Source organism: Cotesia glomerata, linkage group LG7 (genome assembly GCF_020080835.1).
Source record: "Cotesia glomerata isolate CgM1 linkage group LG7, MPM_Cglom_v2.3, whole genome shotgun sequence".
In the NCBI taxonomy this organism is placed as follows: Eukaryota; Metazoa; Arthropoda; class Insecta; order Hymenoptera; family Braconidae; genus Cotesia; species Cotesia glomerata.
This window is the reverse complement of record NC_058164.1, coordinates 19,587,871-19,610,119: the sequence shown is the minus strand read 5'-3', so window position 1 is coordinate 19,610,119 and position 22,249 is coordinate 19,587,871. Positions and strand designations below refer to the sequence as shown.

The 22,249-nt window shown below is 26.8% G+C and overlaps 4 protein-coding genes across 11 annotated transcripts; 1 reads left to right on the top strand and 3 right to left on the bottom strand.

The window, feature by feature from the left end:
* Positions 1-328: 328 nt before the first annotated feature.
* LOC123269187 (solute carrier family 35 member F6) lies at positions 329-3,182 on the bottom strand. The gene is made up of 7 exons (XM_044734776.1): positions 2,916-3,182; positions 2,452-2,584; positions 2,232-2,379; positions 1,421-1,768; positions 1,101-1,344; positions 859-1,025; positions 329-791 (listed from the first exon to the last, which is right to left on the bottom strand). The coding sequence occupies exons 2-7, from the start codon at positions 2,526-2,528 to the stop codon at positions 618-620; spliced, it is 1,158 nt and encodes a 385-aa protein (XP_044590711.1). The 5' UTR covers positions 2,529-2,584; positions 2,916-3,182; the 3' UTR covers positions 329-617.
* A 594-nt stretch (positions 3,183-3,776) lies between these two features.
* On the bottom strand, positions 3,777-10,528 carry LOC123269135 (ATP-citrate synthase). 2 transcript variants are annotated; one of them, XM_044734695.1, is made up of 3 exons: positions 10,340-10,528; positions 4,830-8,024; positions 3,777-4,747 (listed from the first exon to the last, which is right to left on the bottom strand). In XM_044734695.1, exons 2-3 carry the CDS (start codon positions 8,005-8,007, stop codon positions 4,656-4,658), a joined length of 3,270 nt encoding a protein of 1,089 aa, XP_044590630.1. In that variant the 5' UTR covers positions 8,008-8,024; positions 10,340-10,528; the 3' UTR covers positions 3,777-4,655. The 2 variants fall into 2 exon arrangements, with proteins under 2 accessions (XP_044590630.1, XP_044590631.1); XM_044734696.1 differs by lacking the exon at positions 10,340-10,528 and adding an exon at positions 8,215-8,307.
* A 709-nt stretch (positions 10,529-11,237) lies between these two features.
* LOC123269200 (serine/threonine-protein kinase 16) lies at positions 11,238-15,935 on the bottom strand. Its single transcript, XM_044734791.1, has 6 exons — positions 15,707-15,935; positions 15,334-15,568; positions 14,754-14,958; positions 14,524-14,678; positions 11,615-11,749; positions 11,238-11,548 (listed from the first exon to the last, which is right to left on the bottom strand). Exons 1-6 carry the CDS (start codon positions 15,814-15,816, stop codon positions 11,432-11,434), a joined length of 957 nt encoding a protein of 318 aa, XP_044590726.1. The 5' UTR covers positions 15,817-15,935; the 3' UTR covers positions 11,238-11,431.
* A 954-nt stretch (positions 15,936-16,889) lies between these two features.
* LOC123269170 (putative sodium-coupled neutral amino acid transporter 11) lies at positions 16,890-21,468 on the top strand. Of its 7 annotated transcripts, none has more exons than XM_044734749.1 (8): positions 16,890-17,043; positions 17,288-17,367; positions 18,628-18,681; positions 19,586-19,676; positions 19,855-20,064; positions 20,147-20,399; positions 20,473-20,821; positions 20,902-21,468. In XM_044734749.1, the coding sequence occupies exons 2-8, from the start codon at positions 17,290-17,292 to the stop codon at positions 21,385-21,387; spliced, it is 1,521 nt and encodes a 506-aa protein (XP_044590684.1). In that variant the 5' UTR covers positions 16,890-17,043; positions 17,288-17,289; the 3' UTR covers positions 21,388-21,468. The 7 variants fall into 7 exon arrangements, with proteins under 7 accessions (XP_044590684.1, XP_044590687.1, XP_044590682.1 ...); XM_044734747.1 differs by having other exon boundaries at positions 16,934-17,043; positions 17,224-17,367; XM_044734750.1 differs by having other exon boundaries at positions 16,935-17,043; positions 17,282-17,367.
* Positions 21,469-22,249: the final 781 nt, after the last annotated feature.

The window sequence follows — 22,249 nt, the reverse complement described above, 5'->3', positions numbered from 1 at the left end:
TTTTAAGTATAATACTTATATAAAAATACTTACGTAGATAAGTAATTTTAGGGATAAATGATTTTTCTGCTCAATATATGGAAGAGAAAATATATAGTATCCATTTCATTTAAAATAAATAATTACTATAATGATTTGTTATTATTATAAATAAGAAAATATGATTATCTTTGTAATACATATGCTATTAAAAATAAACAATTAGTTTGATACTAATCAATATTTACCTATTTTTACTCTGAGGTAAATAGTTAGTTACATTTTTATATTATAGTTTTATTGTTTATAATGGTACATTAGAAAAATATATTTATGAAAGTATGTTTTTGTTAATCAACATACACATATGAAATAACTTTATTCAAATTTAAACTTCCAAACGTTTAAATACAACATAAGTCGAAAAATAAGTGGCAAAAAAGTACTTGACTACCAAGAATAAAATCTAAACATTGGAATCACGAATTATTTGATAAGAAAAGAGATTTTCATTTACAGTCTTGAATTCATATAACAATTATGAAATTAATATCAATGAAATATAAAAAATTTTCATTTATATAAAATACATTTTTTTTTCTTATAGAAATATGCATTTATTTAATAGTTGATTTATTTTATCGATTATCTTCGATATCTTGGTCACCATTCGTCGGATTTATCACTCGAACTTCATCAGTACGTGGTGGTCGGTGTCTTCCAAGTCTCGATTGACATTTTCGTAATAATTGTGGAATCAACACGTTGTTATAAAATGAAGTTCCAATTAATAAAATGGTGAATCCAAATAACTAAAAAATTGAATTTTTTAAATAATATATCTAGTCTAAGTTGAAAATAAAAATTAATTTTATTTACTTGAATAGTAGTGGAGACGTAATGAAGTTCTTGCCATTGAAATATAATTGAAAATATCCAAATGGTGATAGTTCTTATACTATCAAGGATCATTCGTGTAGTAGCGCTCATTTCCTTAGTTACACTGATTCCAGCAAAATTAAAGAATGCAATACTCAACATAATACCTTTAAATACAAAGCAATTGTAAATAAATAGTTTGTAATAAATATTTTTATTGATAATTATTAAGTAATTTTTACCTATGATGGACATGAACAGTCTGCCACTGTTTCCAATTTGAATAAATGCATCGATAGGTGCTTCAAGTGTTCCTTGTGAATTGTCAGCGAATGGAGGATCAGCTTTTATATAATTAAATGGAATTATAGCTAAAACAATTCCAAGGAAACCAAAAATTCCCTCCCACCCAACAGCTTGAAGTGGTGGAATGTCTAATCCGGATAAAAACTTTTCTTCAACTACCATTTGCACAGCTGTTATCACCTATTAAACAATAATTTAAAAGTATATAAACGTACTTTACTTTTTCAGTAATTTAATTATTATGAAAGTTTCTTACTTGAGCAGAAATAATGAGTAAATCACCAGTTATGATAGAATTTTTATCCATCGTTTGTTCTGATATTAATAAATCACTTACTCCAACAAGAGCTAAACCAAATATCACCATCCCAATTCCTGACCATTCTCGTGTGCCAAGTTTACGATCCAAGAATCCCATTGATAAAATACCCGTAAAAACGATAACAGATCCGCGAAGCATTTGAAAACTGCTTGCGTAAGTTAAATTTAATCCCACGTACATTATCGATGTTGCAATCATATCGCATAATGCAGGAATTACAAATATTAACGGGTTAAAATTTCTTGAGCCTTTTGTTAAACGATTACTGTCCACCGATCCATCCTATATGGTAATTTTTATTGTTTAAGTATTTTTGTATGACACTGAAATCAGCAGACACTTTTATTTTTCTTGAAAAATAAAAAAGGTCTAGAAAATTATTTAAAAAAATTTCATTTATAATTTTTATAAGCTCTGAAATATGAAATTTTTTTAATAATATTTTTTTGTGATAAATTAATTTGTTAAAAAATTTTTTTTAATTATTAGATGACTCAATTTCAGTATCATATTTTTGTTTAATTATTTATAATGTAATAGAATCCATCATGATGAAATAGCAGACGTTTAAGTTTTTTATTTCTAAATAAATTTGAAGTATGAACAAAATAACTTTTACATAGCTTAGAGAAGTATTCTTAAATTTATAGACAAATATTTTTCCTTATTATTTTTTTTTTTATGAAAAATTTACGAACGTCAACTTTTTTCAGCATCATGAAAAATATAAATTTATAAAACTTACGTTAAGACGATTATAATAAACATATATGATTTTAAAAATCAATAAACAAGACATTTCTCCTAAAAACATAAAACTTGACTGGATAAATGGATGGTTGAAATGTCTTGGTTGTCCATCTGCACCTGGTACAATTAATCTGTCTGAATATCTGTAATATAATTATTTATAATTTATCCATTAAAAAACAATATTGTCATCATTCAATAATAAATAAACTTACTTGACAGACAAAGTATTAAATGATCCAGTCACGACCATAAGGAGAGCTAGAAATTTTTGGTAATTTGTCCACGCCATTATTTTTTTTGTTTTCTTCTTATGTCATAAATCATAAAATTATATTGGATTTTATCCTGAAAAAATATATATTTCAACAATGAAAAAAATATTTTTTTAAAATAAGATCAATTAATAAAAATACTTTGCCATGCTAAAAAAAATTTTTTTTTCATTGAAAAAAAGCTAAAATTAATTATATATAAAAAATAAATGTTTATTTGTACAAAAAACCATATTTCGTATTTAAATATTTTTTTATTGTTCTAAATTATCTATCATGCATAAACAAAGACTCTAAAGGAAAAAAAAACTTGTTAAAGATATTGATAAAATATGACGTATAATATATTCAATGTTATTACAAGCAAATGAATATTAATTTTTTTTTATTCATTGAATACTTACTCCTTATTGTATCTCTAATTAATCATTCTTTAATTTGGTATAATTAACACTGATATATTTCAATAGATAACTTTTATTTTGTTTTACGTATTTTTATTTGTATATTTTTTGGTAATGTGTCAGATTGACTGTATTGTGATTAAGCACTTTCATCTGGGAATGAGTAACCACTGTAGCAGTATTATCACATTATATTTATATATATTTTATATTCTCCATTTTGCAATAATACATATGCAACTGTGAGAATAATACAAGAGAACGGGGAGAATGGAGTAAAGAGAAATGTCATTTTTAAGTGTCGGTAATAAATAAATCATAAGTTTTTATCTTACCAACGTCAGTTGATAAAATCATTTTTTTGGAGTGTAACAAAAAACGCTCCGTCATAACAAGCATAAATATTTTAATGAAATTCAATCTAAAACTTGCCTACAGGATATTTTTTATTAACTTCACTGAATAAATATAGATACGATTTAACATAATAAAATCGAAGATTTAACTTTTTAAGCCCCTAGTAGAGCATAGTCTCCACGCTTAAGGAATTAATAAAAGTTTATGTTATTGAAATTCTTAGACAGCAAATGAACGTTTCATTTTTTAAATTATTTTTGATGGTTTTAATAAGAAGCATTAAAAGTAGAGAAACTAAAATTTTTAAAACATTCCTATGACCTAATGTCCAATATTGCATTGAAAGAACCAACCATGTAATTTTTTATTTTAAATAAATTAGAATAAAAGATACATGTGAGCAAAATAAAAAAATGCTCAAAAAAGCTCAGTCACGTATGTAAGAATTTCAACTATTAAAAAAATTACTTACTAGCAAAAGGGAAAAAAATTAAACATCAATGATACATTTGATATAATTTATTTTGATGTATTATTTAATCACTTCTTTTTTTTACAATTGATTACTTTGAAAGTAATATTCTATTGTGCAAATAATTTTTTTCATTTGTTGTTTACATATTTATCTTAATTTCTTCATTTAATCCACTTTTTATAATCTTTACTTTCGTTATTGATAAACAATTAAAGTGCGATTGTTGTTTAATTTATTATTATTTAGTGCCAGTTTGTGCTTCTGATCATCAGATCATCACTAAATATTAGAGTTGTTTTAATTCGTAAACAAAAATAAACACAATATCATTTTCTTCATACATTATAAAATATTTAAATATTAAAATGCAATAAAAGGAATGTTAAGCAACGAAAAAGAAATAAAAAAAAATGTTATAAATTATTTTAGTACTTTACTTAAATTCGTTATTTTGTTCATTTCTATTAGAAATGTTAGTTATTATTAAATTGAGCAAAGTCGGACGAACAAGAGCGTGCATGACGATCAGAAATTTCGCTATTAAATTTTTTTATTACTTATGTTTAGATAAGATCGATTTAATTTATCTAAAATGTGCTGGCTAAATTTGCGTCACGACTGCTCTTAAGTTTTTTTTTTTAACTATTTGAAATAAAATTTTTCTTTATATTTTTCCGTGCTTTTCTATCTGCGTAACAAGTGCTATTAAACAAAAAATTTAATCTATATATATATATAATAATTCATTAATAAAAAAAAAATACGAATTCAACATAAAAATTGATTAAGAAATGTAAAATTGTACACCATTTTTTAACTGTTCTTAAGACGGATGAAATGAAAATTTTTTTGGCGAAAAAAAAATTAATATTTTTTTTCCTAGTTTTTTTCTTTATAATCGTCAATATTTAATTGTACTGCTCTGGCAAGACGTATGAGATATCGTCCCAAGGATGTCTGTATAATCCTTGTTTTAGTCTTCTTTGATCCATGTAATGACCTAAAAAAATAAAATGGAATGTAAATAAATAAGATAAAATAAAAAACTATTTCATAGTTTTATCAATAAATAAATAGCTCACCAATAAACCCAATACTTCGTCCAAGAACAAATAAACTATTTATTGCTCCTATCTCAATATACTCTTGTGCTTCTTCTCTCGTAAATGATCCAGAATTCCTGAGCATATCAACAAATGCGCATGCAATCATACCATCAACATTTAAAATAAGATTAGGTTTTTTGCTAGTAGTAATTTTCTCAACTTCAAGAGCATATTCGACCAATGGTTTTGCAGGAAAACTTTCCATTACATATTCTTTAATGAGTTTGACTCTCATATCAGGATTATTGATACTCTTAACACGATGTCCAATACCCATAATAAGTTGGCCTTTTTTCCGTGTATTGTTGACAAATTCTTGTGGATGAAGACCCGCGTCATATGCTTCGGAGAACATTCGTGCGGCACCGTCAAGAGCACCACCGAATCTGTCTCCAATAGTCAGTAATCCAGATACTAGTGAACTGACAAGATCTTTACCAGCACGTGCACAAACGATTGTGTTGTGCGCACCAGATACTGCTGGCCCATGATCAGCCGTCAACATCAACGACATTTCCAAAAATTTACAGTAAATAGGTGGTAAACATTTTTGGAACCAAAGTAAAGAAACAACCCCACCAATTCCAACATTTTGTTTCAATACTTCAGTAACTGGTACACCAGCGTACAACAGTTCATGTCCACGTTCATCGCAAATAGATGTCATAAACGAGGCTGGCTTTCTAATTAATCCTAATTCACGAGCCCATGAGTAGTCCATAGGCACTGTAGGTGGTGGTACTTCTGGTTCTGGAACAATCGTACCATTTTCGACCAAGTTATGGTACACAGAGCCAATCAAATCTCCGAGAGTATCAAAACTGTCTGGGACGAAAGCTCCAGCAGCTTTCAAGGCTGCATTTTTAGCAGATGCTGTCTCAAGATTGCTGTGAGCAATAGATCCAGCATGACCAAACTGAACTTCTGATTTGAACATTGATGCACACGTACCAATACACCATGATACTAATGGTTTGGTTATTTTTCCACTTTTTAATGCTTCACAGACCTCATACTCTTCAACTCCACCGACTTCACCCAGGAGTACGATCAATTTTGATTCTGGGTTATTTTGATAACGCATTATGTGATCCATAAATGTTGTACCGGGATAACGGTCGCCACCAATCGCTACACCTTCAAACACGCCGTTTGACGCTTTTGATATTATATTATTTAGTTCATTGGACATACCACCAGATCTTGATACATAGGCCACACTGCCAGGACGATATAATTTACTGTGAAGAATATTATCCATCATACCACCGGTGTTACCTATTTTAAAGCATCCTGGTTTAACACCGCCAACCGTTGCGGGTCCAATTATCGTAACATTCTTTTCATGAGCCATTAAAATAAGTTTACGCGTCATATTTTCTGGAATACCCTCCGCAATAATGGCAATCGTACGTATTTGTGGAAATTGAAGAGTTTCTACAGTACTTTCATACGCAGAACGTAATGATGCAAATGTGACCATTACATCAGCGTCCGGATGTTTCGTCATGGCATCTTTCATTTGTTTGTAAACAGGAATTAAAATTTCTTTGTGACCCCAATAAAACTTCTGTTTATGATCACCGACAAATGGATAAACAACCGCTGCTACTGAAGGAACAGATCTTCTGCAAACAAAATCAAAGTCCAGCATACTTTGGACTGCTCTTGTTTGCATTCCCCAAATAATAGCGCGTGTTGTTTTGCTGAAAAGTTGTTGCGATCCAGCAGAGTCTACGGAATCGACTGTTTTTACTTTAGGTTGCTTTTCTGGCGGTGAAGCTGCCGTGGATTTAGTGTTTAGTGGTGATGTAGGGCCAACGTCTTGTCCTGATGGTAAAAGAAAGTTAGCAGTAGAAAATTCTTGAGCTTCTGGATCCGGGATTGGTTTTGTTCCCATTGCCATTCCACATATAGCTGTCATGTGTGTTTCAGGACCAAATACATATACTGGAATTCCCAAACGACGTCCTACTTCACGGATTATTCTCAGCCCTTCTTGATAATTTGGACCAGCACGTCTTACGAATATTTTTATTTCATGCTCAACAAGTAATGGCTGGAATTGCTGGAGTGCTTTAACGATTCCCTTGAATGTAGCAGCAACATTTGTAAAGTTAGCAATACCTCCACCGATAATCAGTACTTTTCCATCAGGATGTTTTTCTTTCGTCATTAAACTCAAAAGAGTTTTAGCGTACTCGTATGTCTGTTGTTCGCTAGGTGCACCTGAATATTCTCCGTAATTAGCCAACTCAGAGGCACCACCTAAATCACAAATTGTGTCTGAGTAGATAACCGAAGCACCACCACCAGCTACCATTGTCCAGATACGACCCTGTGGATTTAAAATAGTTAATTTTAAACTTGCGCCAGATTTAGCGTCCAAATCAGCGATGTAAGCTTCTTCTGGGTATGCATCACGTCCGAATGGCGGTGGGTAATTAATTTCACCCCAATCAGGTCGGCAAATAAAGTCAGCGGTGGTATCGAGTTTAGCCGCAAGATCAAGAATGTAAATAGTATCATCAGTCACCACCAATGGATTTATTTCCATGTATGTAAAGTATAAATTAACGTAAATATTGTAAAGGGCGTCTATAAATTCGGCAATCATTTTTTTCTTAGCCTCTGGAACATTTACAAGAAGTTTGTTGATCAAAGTATCTTGATCTGGAAGTTCTTGGCCAACTGGAACATCAAGTTTGAGTGCTTTTGCATCAACATCGCCAACATCAACTCCACCCTCATGATGAAACAAAATAGTGTCTGCTGAACGGTGAGAATAGATACAGACGTAAGCTTCTTCTTCAGGTTTATGCGGCACAAAAGGTTCAATAATAAACGTCTTGAGTTTTCCAGTTGCTTTTTCAACCTTTTGTTCTTTATTGATCCTCTCTTCTACCCATTGTCTAACCGTTGGCAAATCAGCGTTAACTTTAATCAATCCAAGTTTTCCTCGTCTTTTTATCAGTTGATCTGGTTTAACGACTAGTTTTTCGGTCTTTAACCAAGGATGTTCATCCGCAATTGTTGACCAATTAGTTGTTTCGTCTATAGCAACAAAACGACATTTAGCTGCTGTTGTTCCGCTGCGAAGCTTACGATTTATTAAATCTTTTCCAGTCGCTTCTCTAATCGCCTTTGCCGACATCTTTGTTGTTTTTCACTCTGAAAAATATTTTATTCATTATTATTTTATATTATTTATTTTTAAATGAATTAATAAGAACAATTTAATAACAATCCACGCAATTATTGTGTAACAATGATAATATTTATAATTAATTAAAATTTATAAGATATATTTTCAAATATATACACTCGGTTATTAATTCATACTGTGTAATGTAAACATCACCTGAATCGCTTGTAAGTTAAGTCAGTAGAGTCAAGGTAATCCTTTGCAAATTATGAGAATGTAATCAACATTGAAAAATACAAATAGTAATAACAGTAATAATAATAATAGAAAAAATACAATTGCTGGTTTAAGATTAGTTTACAATTCAACTTATGAAAATATTTATTTTATTTTTTAGAACTAAACATACGATCATTTAAACCCAGCATCTTTTAAACTATTTATTACAGAAAATTAATAAGCGTTTCTTCAACATCAATGTAGAATTGTATTAAAAAATTAAATCATTGTTTCTAGCTCGAATTTATTAAAAAATTATCGATTAAATTACGTGTCTAAAAAAAGTTATCGAAATTTTTTTAATGAATTTTCAATTTTTATATTTATGAAGTCAGTGAGATATTGATTTAATAAAATTTATTTAAATTTAACCCGTAAATATTGCCAAATAATTATATTTATACGAAAATTTTTAATTAAAATTCTTTTCATCTAAATTATACATGAAAATTTAGGATTGATAAGAATACTTATTTAATATTTAATATTCTTAGTTTAGTTTTGAAAGTTGAGTTTTTATCAAATATTGACGTTTTGAGCTCCTAGAAACCTTAGACTTTCCAAAAAATGATTGTAAACTCTAATTAATTTTTCTTTAAAATAAAACAGCTCTGAACGTCCTAACTCGATAATAAAACATATTGTGATATGTGTCACTTTCACTTGTCACATTTGAACTTTTACACGCCTAACTGTAAATATAAAAACTTTCTCTCATTAAAAATCATAAAATTTTGTTAAATTTCGATAATAAGTATAAAATTTTTTTTTTTTTACAGTTGTATGCTTAAAAAATTTATGATTTATAAGTGAGAAATTAAGCTATCAAAGCATTTACTCACAAAATCTTATGATAAATAATGAGTTAAAAAAAAAAAACTTGGATTAAAAAGATATAAAATTAAAAATCATGTCGTAATACATCACGCGATTCATAAATTTTATTAAACTATTTTTTATTCACTCCTTTATGACGCGATAGATGAAGCGACCACGTGGTGATAAGGTTTGGACTAATCAATAATTCGGAATTTTAAAAATAGAAAATTCGTTATCGTTGCAATAAATATTCATAAGTTAGTTATTTTTTGGCAATTATCAATTTTATAAAATAAAGTTTATATTAAAATTAAGATATTTTGTAAATTATCTCTTATAAAAGTTATTGTTACATCATCCAAGATTTAAGAGTGCTTGAAAAGTACTTCCGTATTTTTTTTTTTATTGACAATAATGTAATCAGCAATAAAAATGAAGAGGTCAAGATCATGCCGATATGATTTAATGTCACTTATTAATTAAGCTTAGTTTAAATTGTCATTACACATATTACTACCTATTTACTGCTGGTTTCTTAATTAAAAAAACTATGCATAGAAAAAAATAAAAAATGACGTTTCAGAAGTCCAGTTAATTTTTATAAGGGCATAATTTGAAAAATAATCGCGTCAATAAATGACTCTCATTAAAATTTATAATTTAAATTTACCATCGCTTGCTAAAATGATAGAATATTTTTTTTGGTTTTGTACTTTTATTTTTTTCTGTAACAAATATAAAAAATAGTTAACATATAAATAGTAACGTTTATTCATTTTGAGGATTATAAATAGTTTTAATAAATAATTCAATATATTGTAATTTTACAATAGCTTAAAATTAAAAATTGTCACAATTAAAGTAAATTTAATTTGTATAATATAGTAATGAAAAAATTGTTAAATTAAAATAAAATATAATGATTAAACTATACAAAAATATATTTGTATCTTATCTTGAAATCTTTTAAAATCAATAGAACAAATTATCTTACTAAGGAATAAATTTTTTGCAATTTGTAATCACAAACTAGAGTGACAAAAAATAATTAATAAATTTATTCAATTATGATTGTAAGAAAGCCAATTTATAGCTCACTTTTGTTGATCAAAAAAAAAATGTATGTATAATTGCTAACCTCAATAATAGATTATGTCTGTCGGCACTTTAAGGCCTCGATATGTGTAAATGTAAAATAATAATAATAATAATAATATAATAAAAAATAAAAAAAATTATTTACCACGCGTTTATAAAACTTCCACCGATGGGCGAAAATTTGGTAGTAATTAGGTCCGATTAAATTTACAAACGACAAATTTATTAAAATTCGATGCTTGAAGGTTATTTAGTTCTCGTAATAAAATTTATTTACTGTGCGTCCGAACCGAACGCACGCGTGGAAATGACTAATTCTTAGTACTAAGTTAGTAGTGCAACTTGTCTCTCAAGTTTACACGCTTTTTATATTGAGAACTAGAATCTTTTGTAAAAGTCCCTAGAAAATTACTAGCTGATTTAATCACGAATCTTAAATTATAAATAATTAATCATTGAAATAAAAATAAATACTTGCATTTTATTACTACGTTAACTGTTTTCGGAGTTAAATTTGGATGTAACGTTTTTAACTTTATTGATGTTGATGTTCAGAAAATTATTCTTGTTGCTGACGTTGGAGATCATGGAAATTATTAATACGTCATATCGTACGATACCCACCCCAACTTGTAGTTTAAAAAAATATAAGATCTAATAGAATATTTTCTATTGAATACCTTTTTTCTTTCTCTACACAGAACGTGTGAAACAGGAAAACATTTGTGTCCGTTTAAAATAATACCGAAATTATTTAAAAATTTTATGGCTTTAAAATAATTAACATATTTTTTATTTTTTTTTTTTTTTTTTTTTTTTTTTTTTTTTTTTTTTTTATTAGTGATGAAAATATTTATTTGTTTAACAGTAAAAGACACATAGTATATTATTATAAATATATATTTAACAGTAAGTTTTATTTTATTGAAATATTTTACGTATAAATTTCCGAAAAATTTCGATGTTTATCCACAATTTTTATGAAAAAAATTTTTCAAAACTGAACAATCATTGTAGAAAAAATGTATTTTACGTTATCAATGTTAAATACGTATTGTTAAGTTTATTTTTATTTTTAATTAATTAAAAATGTAACTGTATTGCAATAGAAATCAAAAATTAAAAATACATTAACTTACAATTCAATTAAGAAATATTAATTAATATTATTAATAATTAAAAATGCAATATTTCTTGATAAAAAATACTTATTAACAATAATTATTATTTTTTTATTTCAAATACGTCCCTCTATCTTAGTGATAACGTCGTGAACATTTTCTAACACACTATAAATGTATGGTCTCTCCATTGGATTTGTTTTTAACATTGATTGAATTAAATTTTGAATATCCTGGTACAAAAAAAATTACTTCAATTAATTTTATTTGAAATAAATCAAAAAGTAGCTTATTTTTACCTCATTATACGGTGCATTTTCCGGAAAAGTTATATTACAGCTTATCACAGCGAGAGCGACACTGTCTCCTTTTTCATAAACTGCTTCAAATGGGCTCTTGAAGTAACATAAAGCATACAGAATACATCCAAGTGACTGAAATTATAAATCATTATTTGATACTTGTATTCTATTTTTAAAAATTTCATTATTCAATTATAATAACATACAAGTTTTTAATTTTTATTAAGAATACGATTTTTTCTCAAAATATTTTTAATTTATTGGTTTAGCAAGTGAAAAATCTTTCGAAATAATTTTAAAATAGACTGAATTATCGCTAAAAATTAAAAAATTTTCTTTCAAAAATAATAAATACAGAAGGATTATAATTAATCAGAATCAAATGTATAGTGTTACATATATCATGAGAATAAATTGAATTCGTACAGATTTTGAAAATCATAACTATTCGTATCCTCGTGAAATTTATAACGTAATATATTTCAAATTAATTTATATATCTAAGAATCTTATAACAAGCTATATAATTTGAGTGAGAAATTTACGAAAAAATAATGTGCAGAACAAATTTGAAACAATCTAAAAATTATTGAAGTATCACATACTAATGTACCTCAAATGATTCTTTACAAAAACGTAGAAGAAAATATTTGGTAATTATTTATAAGTCGGGTCAACCTATTTTTGGCCACATCTAAGTGAAAAATTAACATTTTTTAATTATTTTTTTTATTCTGCTTGTTTGTATGGCGGATTTATGATATCAAATGTCGTGGAAGGAAAAAATGAAGATTTCGATGTCTTTTTTGCCTTTAAAAGTTGGAAAAAATTTTGGCTCTCATGTTTTTGGATCAATTTTCTATTTTATCTTTTCTTGATTTATTTAATATATATATTTTTTTTTAAGTACAATGCGTTTCAATGATTCGTACCGGTCAAGAATTTTACGGAAAATGGAAACATCAAAATTTGGCCAACTCTAAATAAAGAAATCACTAAGTAAAAAATTTATATAAATATTATATTAGAAATAATAAAAAAATTATTTGTCTAAATAAGGATCATTCAAAATTTCGATAATAATAAAGGTAGTAATGTAAAAATTTAATTACCAAAAAAATTGGAATTATTTTAAAAAAGATAAGCGTAAAATTATAAAATTTAAAAATAAGATATCTATGAAATTAGACAAATCATAAAAGAAACAAGTGAAATGACAGATATTTAAAAAAATGGAGAAGAATAAATTTAGACAAGTCAATAAAAAGACACCGAAAATTTAGAAATTTAAAAAATTGACAGTTTTAAGTATACGTAAACTTAACAAGTAGCCATCTCTAAATATAGACCAGTAAATTTAGATATCTTTAATTTTGGACATCTCTAAATATTTACAAATATAAATTTTTACAATTCATAACAAAGACGATTAAAAACATAGTAATCATACAAAATAAGCACTAAGAAATTTAAAATACTAAGGAGAGCTAAAAATTAATTAATTTTCCTGTGACCGCTGCTCCAGGAAGTTATAAAGTTATTTGCGATCAATTGTCCTGTTATTTTTAAAACACATCAAGATTTTGCTTTTAATCTTAGTAAAAAATATTTTCGAGGACTCGGAACTACCAACACCTTCTGTGACCGCTGCACCAGGAAGTTCTAAAGTTATTTGCGTTCGATTGTCCTGTAATCTAAAAAATACACCAAGATTTTGCTTTCAATCTTGGTAAAAAATATTTATGTAGACCCGAAACTACCAACAGCTCCTGTGACCGCTGCCCCAGGAAGTTGTAAAGTTATTTGCGTTCGATTGTCCTGTAATTTTAAAAACCGACAGAGATTTTACTCTGTCTAAAAGACAATCGATCAAAAATAACCTACAACTTCCTGGAGCAGCAGTCACAGGACCTGTTAGCAGTTTCGGGTCTACGTAAATATTTTTTACTAAGATTAAAAGCAAAATCTTGGTGTATTTTTTAAATTACAGGACAATCGAATGCAAATAACTTTACAACTTCCTGGAGCAGCGGTCACAGGAAAATTAATTAATTTTTAGCTCTCCTTAGTATTTTAAATTTCTTAGTGCTTATTTTGTATGATTACTATGTTTTTAATTGTTTTTGTTATAAATTGTAAAAATTTATATTTGTAAATATTTAGAGATGTCCAAAATTAAAGATATCTAAATTTACTGGTCTATATTTAGAGATGGCTACTTTTTAAGTTTACGAATAATTAAAACTGTCAATTTTTTTATATTTATAAATTTTCAATTGTCTTTTTATTGACTTGTCTAAATTTATTCTTCTCCATTTTTTTAAATATCTGTCATTTCATTTGTTTCTTTTATGATTTGTCTAATTTCATAGATATCTTATTTTTTAATTTTATAATTTTATGCTTATCTTTTTTAAAATAATTTCAATTTTTTTGGTAACTAAATTTTTACATTACTACCTTTATTATTATCGAAATTTTGAATTATCCTTGTTTAGACAAATAATTTTTTTATTATTTCTAATATAATATTTATATAAATTTTTTACTTAGTGATTTCTTTATTTAGAGTTGGCTAAATTTTGATGTTTCTATTTTTCGTAAAATTCTTGACCGGTACGAATCATTGAAAGGCATTGTACATAAAAAAACGAACAATTAAAAAAAAGAAAAAGTGGAATATCACAATTTTCAAAAAAATTTATTAATTTTTTTGCAAATTTGTTAAAATCGAAGTAATTAACTTTTTTTTTTTTAAATTGTTTATTTTTTAATGTCTTTTTCAAAAAAAAAAATATATTAATAAAATCAAATAGATATTTCGTTCAAAAAAATGAAAATTAAAATGGTTGACCCCACTTGTAAATATTTACCAAATATTTCTTTTAAACAATAAGAAAAATTACCCAAATATCCGTACGCTCATCAATCATACAATAACTCTCAACATTGAATAATTCTGGCGCTCGGTATGGCATTGAACATCGTTCGGCAGCGATATCTTGTAAAGTTTGAGCCTCTTGAGTACCACACACTTTAACTCTGGCTTGGGCAACTGATCCTGAATGAAAAAAATTTGTATAGTTTAAATATTTTATAAAAAAAATTATAGTCATTAAATAAAATTTTTAGTTACCTAAGTCCATAATAATAGGATTTAATGCATCATCGAGTAAAATATTAGCAGTCTTTAAATCTCGATGGGCAAGAGGTTCTGGTTTGATATCATGAAATACTTTTACACCTTCACATATTTGTTGAAAAATAAGTAATACATCTAATGGGCTGAAATAATTATTTGTCTTTGCTCTTTTTTCTAGTTCATAAGCTAGCGTTCCTTTCTAAAAATATTTATTTATTTTATAGTTTACTTAATTATTAATAAATTTTCAATAATGCAGTAAACGACTTTACCAAAGTAAAACTCTAACCAGCCAAGATCTGCTGCAGCATAGTAATCAAATTTTCAATTCATTAGAACAATTACCATCATTGAATTATATTATTTGTATATCAGACTTAAAACGAAAAATTTTTCATATCTTGTAAGCCTAATTTTGAATTTCAACTTTTTATTTATATTGCATTAACTAGTTTATTATGGAGATAATTCCTTTCATTTGACAGATAACATGAGGCAGACTTACACTGGGTAGTTTTACATTTGGTTAAATTTAATGAGATTTGTAAATTTGAATAAGAAAAAAAAATATTACATGATAATACGGCAAAACAAGTAGAACTTGACTTGTTGCATTAATAACGGGATCGGCAGCTCCCTTGGACGTTGAATCAATGCATTCAATAATATTTACATGCTTCAATATTGTGTGATATTCAATTTCTTTAGCAGCTATTTGCTGATCTTCAGAACTATGACATATTATTTTCTTTAATGCATATTTTTTACGAGTCATCGAATCCTCGACTAAATAAACGGAACTGAAACCTCTGAAAAAACAAAAACAAAACAGTAATTAACGTAGTGGTCATAAATAAAATATTTTAAGGTTAAAATTAAAAATTCAAATATAATTATTCTATAACTAGGTAAGAAATTGAAATCAAATGATTAAGAAATGTAATTACCCATCAGCAAGATGTTCTAAAACACGATATTTCTTATCGTTAACAGCAATTGTTTCTTTTGAGCAAAGACAGCCCATTTTTAAAATTAAATTCAATCCTAAGCTATTCATTTTTCTAAATTACACATATTTACAACTATACATTAATTGATACACAAGTTATTTAATTAAAATACATATCTTTCAGCCGATTCATAAGTAGAATTTTTTTTGGAATGTATATCATCAATGTCCACAAAAAAAATAAAATAAAATTGATGATTGACGTCCAAAATAAATAATGAGAATAATCGATTAAAAGTTGACAAATTGAAAGATAGATGGCAGGAATTGATTATTAAAAGTAGCACACAAATTTTCGTTCTTATTCGTAGATGGTAAGAACAAACATAGCATGTTATAACATTTTCAATTGAAAATGGGTTGAAAATTTGGAAAAATATTTCAAATTCGAAATAAAGATAGCTTAGAGATGAAATTTTAGTTACCACATGGAATATTTTTACATCTGAAATATAAAAAAAAAATAGATACATTAAAAACACTTGATCTTGCAAGCTACTTTTGAAGCTTCTTGTTACATTTAAGCTCGAAACGCTTGAAAATTTACCTATGATGAAGTTTTGAGCTCTCTTCAAACCCAGAAATACAACTTTTGTTCATTTTCGAACTCGAAGATATTATTCTATAATAACTGTCCTGATAATTGTAAATATTTGAATTGATCGTGCTTGCTTATAATCCGTCCTCTTGTCCACAAGGTGACAGTCCAATATTATATACCAAAGTGGAGGTAATTTGTTCCGTGTCATGTTTATTGCTGATAGCATTTAAATCAATTATTTTCGTTCGTAATTTTTACTACTTAAAGCCCACATTAAATTATAATGTTTTATTTATCATTTACTTAAGAAAGGTGTACACTTTTTTTCTCTCTCGCCCTTTATTGGGCAAACAGGAGTATCTCCGTAACACTTGTATAACAAATAGAATCTTAAAACGCATTACATGTATAAATAAATGAAAATTAAATTCTATCGAAGAATGAAGCGCTTTTGTCAAAATTTTATCTTATACATGAGCAAAACATGTTTGAAAATAAGAACTATCAACCGCTCTAATACCTATATGTATATAAATTTCTTGAATTTCCGTTCTTTTTTGTTGACGGTAAGGAAGACTAACACCCGCGCATTGCGCAGTTGTAATGAAATATAATACTTCAACACATTTTTCGTAATTGATACATAAATGAGTAAAAAAAATCTCTCAAGGCGACGTTAGTAATCAATAAACAGAAGATCAAACAATTCTCTGACATCTGTGTTGTTATAAAAAGTAAGCACGATAGTTTCAAACTGCAGCTCGGCAATACGCAACTTATCTTAAAAATTAGATATTGATCTTTTGATTTATCTAAAAATTGATAAAATTATTTTTTATTTCATGAATTTTTATCGGCTATTTTTTATAACAAATTTCGCGATAATATAATTTTTCTTTATTTGATTATTTCAGTATTTAATTATTTGATTTAACAGGATTAAGTATTAAAAATTTATTTGTTATCATCGAGATTCAGATATGGCACAAGGAACTTCTCAGCAGCAAAGTGTTAACGAAAAAAGTTACATCTTAGATGCGAGGAAAAATTTCGAAGACGTGAGTACACTTTTAAAATTTCATTGTTCATTTTTTTAATTGATAAACAAAGGATGATTATAATTTTTTTTGGTAAGAAAGCACTAATGAGTGTTTTTTGTGTCAAATGTAAAGTAGCAAACATCTAGAAATTTTTTCATTTTCAAGCTTATGAATTACTCTCGTATCAATCTTAGTCAAATTTTGAATACATTTCTCCTACGTAAAAAAATACTGTTAATGATAATTTTAGCAAGAAACTTTAATTATTTGAAGAAAAATTCAATTTTTTTTCTAGTTATGACATTGAATATTCAATAGACATCTGGCTATTTTTTTGGTTTTTTTTTAACGAATAGATTTGTCCTGACAATATATTTTTATTAAAAAATTGCATGCATAATTTTTTTTTTTATTTCTACAAGTTGACGATCTGGAAATTTACAGATATTCAAATATATTTTCTCATTTTAATTAAATAAGTAAATTAGATAATTACAGACTAAAAATTAAGAAAAATACAATTGTTTTTTTTCTTATTTATATTTGTTTTTTTAAACAAAAAAAATTTTTAGATACTTGCTATTTTTAACGCAATATGTGAATAATTTTTACAAAAAAAAAAAAAAAAAAAAAAAAAAAAATATCAAGCTATATTACTCTACAACTCGATTTTTGATGACATAGTAAATAGTAACTACTGAGTAATGAAGATTATATAAAAAAAATGATTATAAAAGTTTGTTTTAATTAATAAATATCTCAATGAAAATGATCTGTTTGTATATTAAAACAAATAAATAATGATTATTGGATTGTGATGTAATGCTTTCATAAACATATGCTGTCTCAGAGTTCATTTCCCAGACAGATAGTGTAATGAATAAATATGTTCTTATAAAATCACAATCTTCTTTACTCTAAAGTAATTAACGATTAAAATTATTCCATAAGTACGCATTCACTTATTTGATAATAAATTTATACATTTAAATATTTTTCTAAATGAATTGATAAATAAGATGATTAATTATTGTTATATTATTTAAGAAAGAAACATTTTGTGTATGCAATTAATTTTAAGTATATCGTTTAATTACTGTATATCTAATTAACGCACAATCTTTCAATTATATAGGAAACTTTGTGGAATTATTCCACAAGTTACGACTTAACACAGTATATTAAATATCACTATATGTTATTCGTTTTTCCTTGGTACTTTTTTTATTTTTATTCCTACTTTTCTTGCTGATGCACAAAATCGGATAAATTTGGCAGGGAGGCAGCTTAGAAACGGATGATTCTTACGACGATTTGAGACAACTTGTAAGGGTAAGGATGAAATAACAAAAAAGCAATTGTTGTCTCTACGCGTCATACATTTTTTCAAATTCGTTATGTCATTAAATCAATAAAATTTCTTTTACTATTTGATTCTGCACCAGTATACGTGTTTTTTCGTTTTTATTATTATTTTTAATATCTTATTGTACGTGAATTTATTTGTCATTGTTCACTTCGTCTATTGGATACTTCTGTCATCTAAAAAAACCATCGACTGAATAACCATCATCAACCACTCTCGCCGATATTCATCACTTTGTTTATTTGTGCTCAGCTGTTATAAAAAAAAAATCATAACATCTATTATTGTTAACAATGTGGATTGTTTCTTTGTAATATTGGTAAGAAAAGCATCAGCTTATTTTTTTTCTTTTTTTATAAAATTTGTCATCATTAATAACATTTCATTTATTTCTTAATTAAGAAAATTTCTTAACTTTTCATCATTTTTTAAATTCTTTATCTTAAATCATTTTTATTCAAGTAAAAAATGATCATTTAAATTAAAACAAAATTAAATTATTATTTGAAAAAATAAAATCAGAAGTGAAATAAATTTTCTTAATGCTTTTTTTTAATGTGAAATTTTGAATAATTTTTTATTTAACACGTGAATGTTTAAGCTGCACTCTTATAAATGTAACATAACTGTAACCGCAAATAATATTATTTATTAATTTACAGCAAATGTTGTTTAGAATATTTTAATAATTTTAGTAGATATAAATAGTACTAAATTTATTTAAATTATGTGCATTAATTATGGTAGCAAGAGCAAAAGATGAAGCGAGAGCTGAATAATAATATGAAGCTTAAATAGATTAAATTTTTTCATTACTTATATTTTATTATATTTCTTACATGAATAATTATAGTATTGATTGCGTTTTAGGAAGATGAAGAAGAGAACTCGGGAAAATTTACAAGTCTTCCACTGGCAAGTTTCAATTTCATTAATTCTATTATTGGCAGCGGAGTCATTGGTGAGTGTTAATTTATTGAAATAAAATTTGATACTTATTTATTTTCGTGGTTAAAGAACTAACTGATCAATTTTGTCTTCGAATTTTCATGATAAAAAATCGAATGACCATGAAAGTAGATAATTATTAAGATTGATTAAAAGAAATTATTTTTTAACATTATAAATTTACGTTTCAGGAATTCCATATGCATTGCATCAATCAGGATTTGGTTTAGGAATTTTACTGCTAATTATTGTAGCAGTTCTGACTGATTATTCTCTAATTTTAATGGTCAGAAGTGGTCATCTTTGTGGAGAAATGAGCTATCAAGGATTAATGAGAGCAAGTTTTGGACGGCCTGGATTTTATATCTTAACTGCTCTACAATTTATTTACCCATTTATAGGTAAATTAAAATAATTTTATTTATAGAAATGATAAATACCATAATATTTTATTAATAAAAACTTCATTCATTATTTTCACAGCAATGATTTCTTACAATATTGTTGTCGGAGATACTGTAACAAAGGTAATAATAAGAGTTACTGGAATTGCTGAGAGTAATATATTTGCACAAAGAGAAGTTGTAATATTATTAGCAACTTTATTGATAACAATACCACTGTGTCTCTATAGAAATGTAGCGCGGCTAGCTAAAATTTCATTTCTCTCTCTTGTATGTGTTGCTTTTATTCTATTGGCAATTTTTATTCGGATGGGTACCATGTCATCTCTCGTGTAAGTATTTATTCAATATGAATAAATAATTTTAAATGAATTTAATTTAATAAAAAATGTTTATTTAACTCAGACCGGATAGAACAGACAGCTGGGAATTTGCAAATTTAAGAGGAATATTACCATCAATTGGAATAATGGCATTTGCATTTATGTGCCATCATAATACATTCCTTATTTACGAATCAATAGAACGAGCTACCCAACAGAAGTGGGACGTTGTCACACACTGGTCTTTATTTACATCTTTTATCATTGCTTCAGCGTTTGGAATTGCGGGATATGTCACATTTACGAGCTATGTTCAAGGAGATCTTATGGAAAATTATTGTTGGAATGATGACCTTATGAACTTATCACGAGTTATGTTTAGCGGAACAATTTTACTCACATTTCCTATAGAATGCTTTGTAACTCGTGAAGTAACTAAATATTTTTTATTTATAGTACTTATTATTACTGGGCTATGTTAAATTAATGTGATTTATTTTATTAAAAATAGGTCATCTTGACGGCTATAAAGGGCACTACTGAAACAGAGAATCATGATGTATACATTGCTGGCTCAGATCGACGTTACCTTATAATAACAATGGGAATCGTAACTTTAGCTTATTTAATATCAATGTCTGAAGATTGTCTTGGAGTTGTACTCGAACTCAACGGAATCCTTGCAGCAGTACCATTAGCTTATATACTACCGGCCTTGTGTTACTTAAGACTTGAAGAAGGCCCACTACTGTCTTCTAAAAAAATACCTGCTATTGGATTACTTATAGCAGGTACTTTTACTGCTATTGCAGGTTTATACCTTCTAATTTTCCACAACAATTCAGCTGATTCCTGTAAACATGGTCAAATAATGCCATACTGTCTTACTAATACGACTACTACAAATGTTTCGACTACTATGATTAATATATTAGAAACGTCTTCCGTAGCACCAAATTTAACAACAATAATGACGAATTTAGTGACGTTATCCTAATAAGTTGACTATTTTCTAATCCTAATTTTTTTTTCCTAATATTATAAAAAGCGACAGTTAATATAACTTTGTCAAACCAAAGCTGTTAGGATTTTAAATCTAGTAATAATGACTGTTTTTTTTTTGAGCTTTTTTAAAAGTTTGTATGTGCAATCAATTATTTATTAGCAATCTTAAAATGAACAAATGCATAAAGCAATCAAAAAAAAATATTTATAATGAAAAAAATTTTTTTTTCAATGTTTTTTGAGTGCTACTTTGATTATTAAAGATAAATTAAGAAAATGAACAAACATTCCATGAAAGTAAAAAATAAGAATTTAAAATTTTTTTTATAGACAAATTTTTTTTTTAATTTTTTTATATTTGTGATACGTTTTTCTTTATACATATACATATTTATAGTTTTATTTGACAGTGTATTTATGTAAATAATTATTTAAAATTTTATTAATGTATATAAAATTATATACATGCGTTATGCAAAATAATCAAAATAACGTACCAGAGAAATATTTATAATTTATTTATTCGAAAAAAAAAAAAGAAAAAAAGACCATTCGGCAGCCGAAATGGAAGTAGATTTCATCATGAACAGAAAAAAAAATAACGAGAATTGTATACAAAACTAGGGCTTTTAACTTCTATGCAATCGACAAAAATATATATCGACGGAAAAATACTAAAACCAGTGCAATAGCAAATTTCATAATTGGCATAGCGGAATAGGGCATAATTTTGAGATTACACATATGATATGGTACTCAAATTGAAGCTTATTTAAAGAGCTTTCAGATGCAATTTACTGAGTTTCAATAAGTTATCCCATTCAAAAGATATTTGAGTAAGAAAGTGAAGAAAT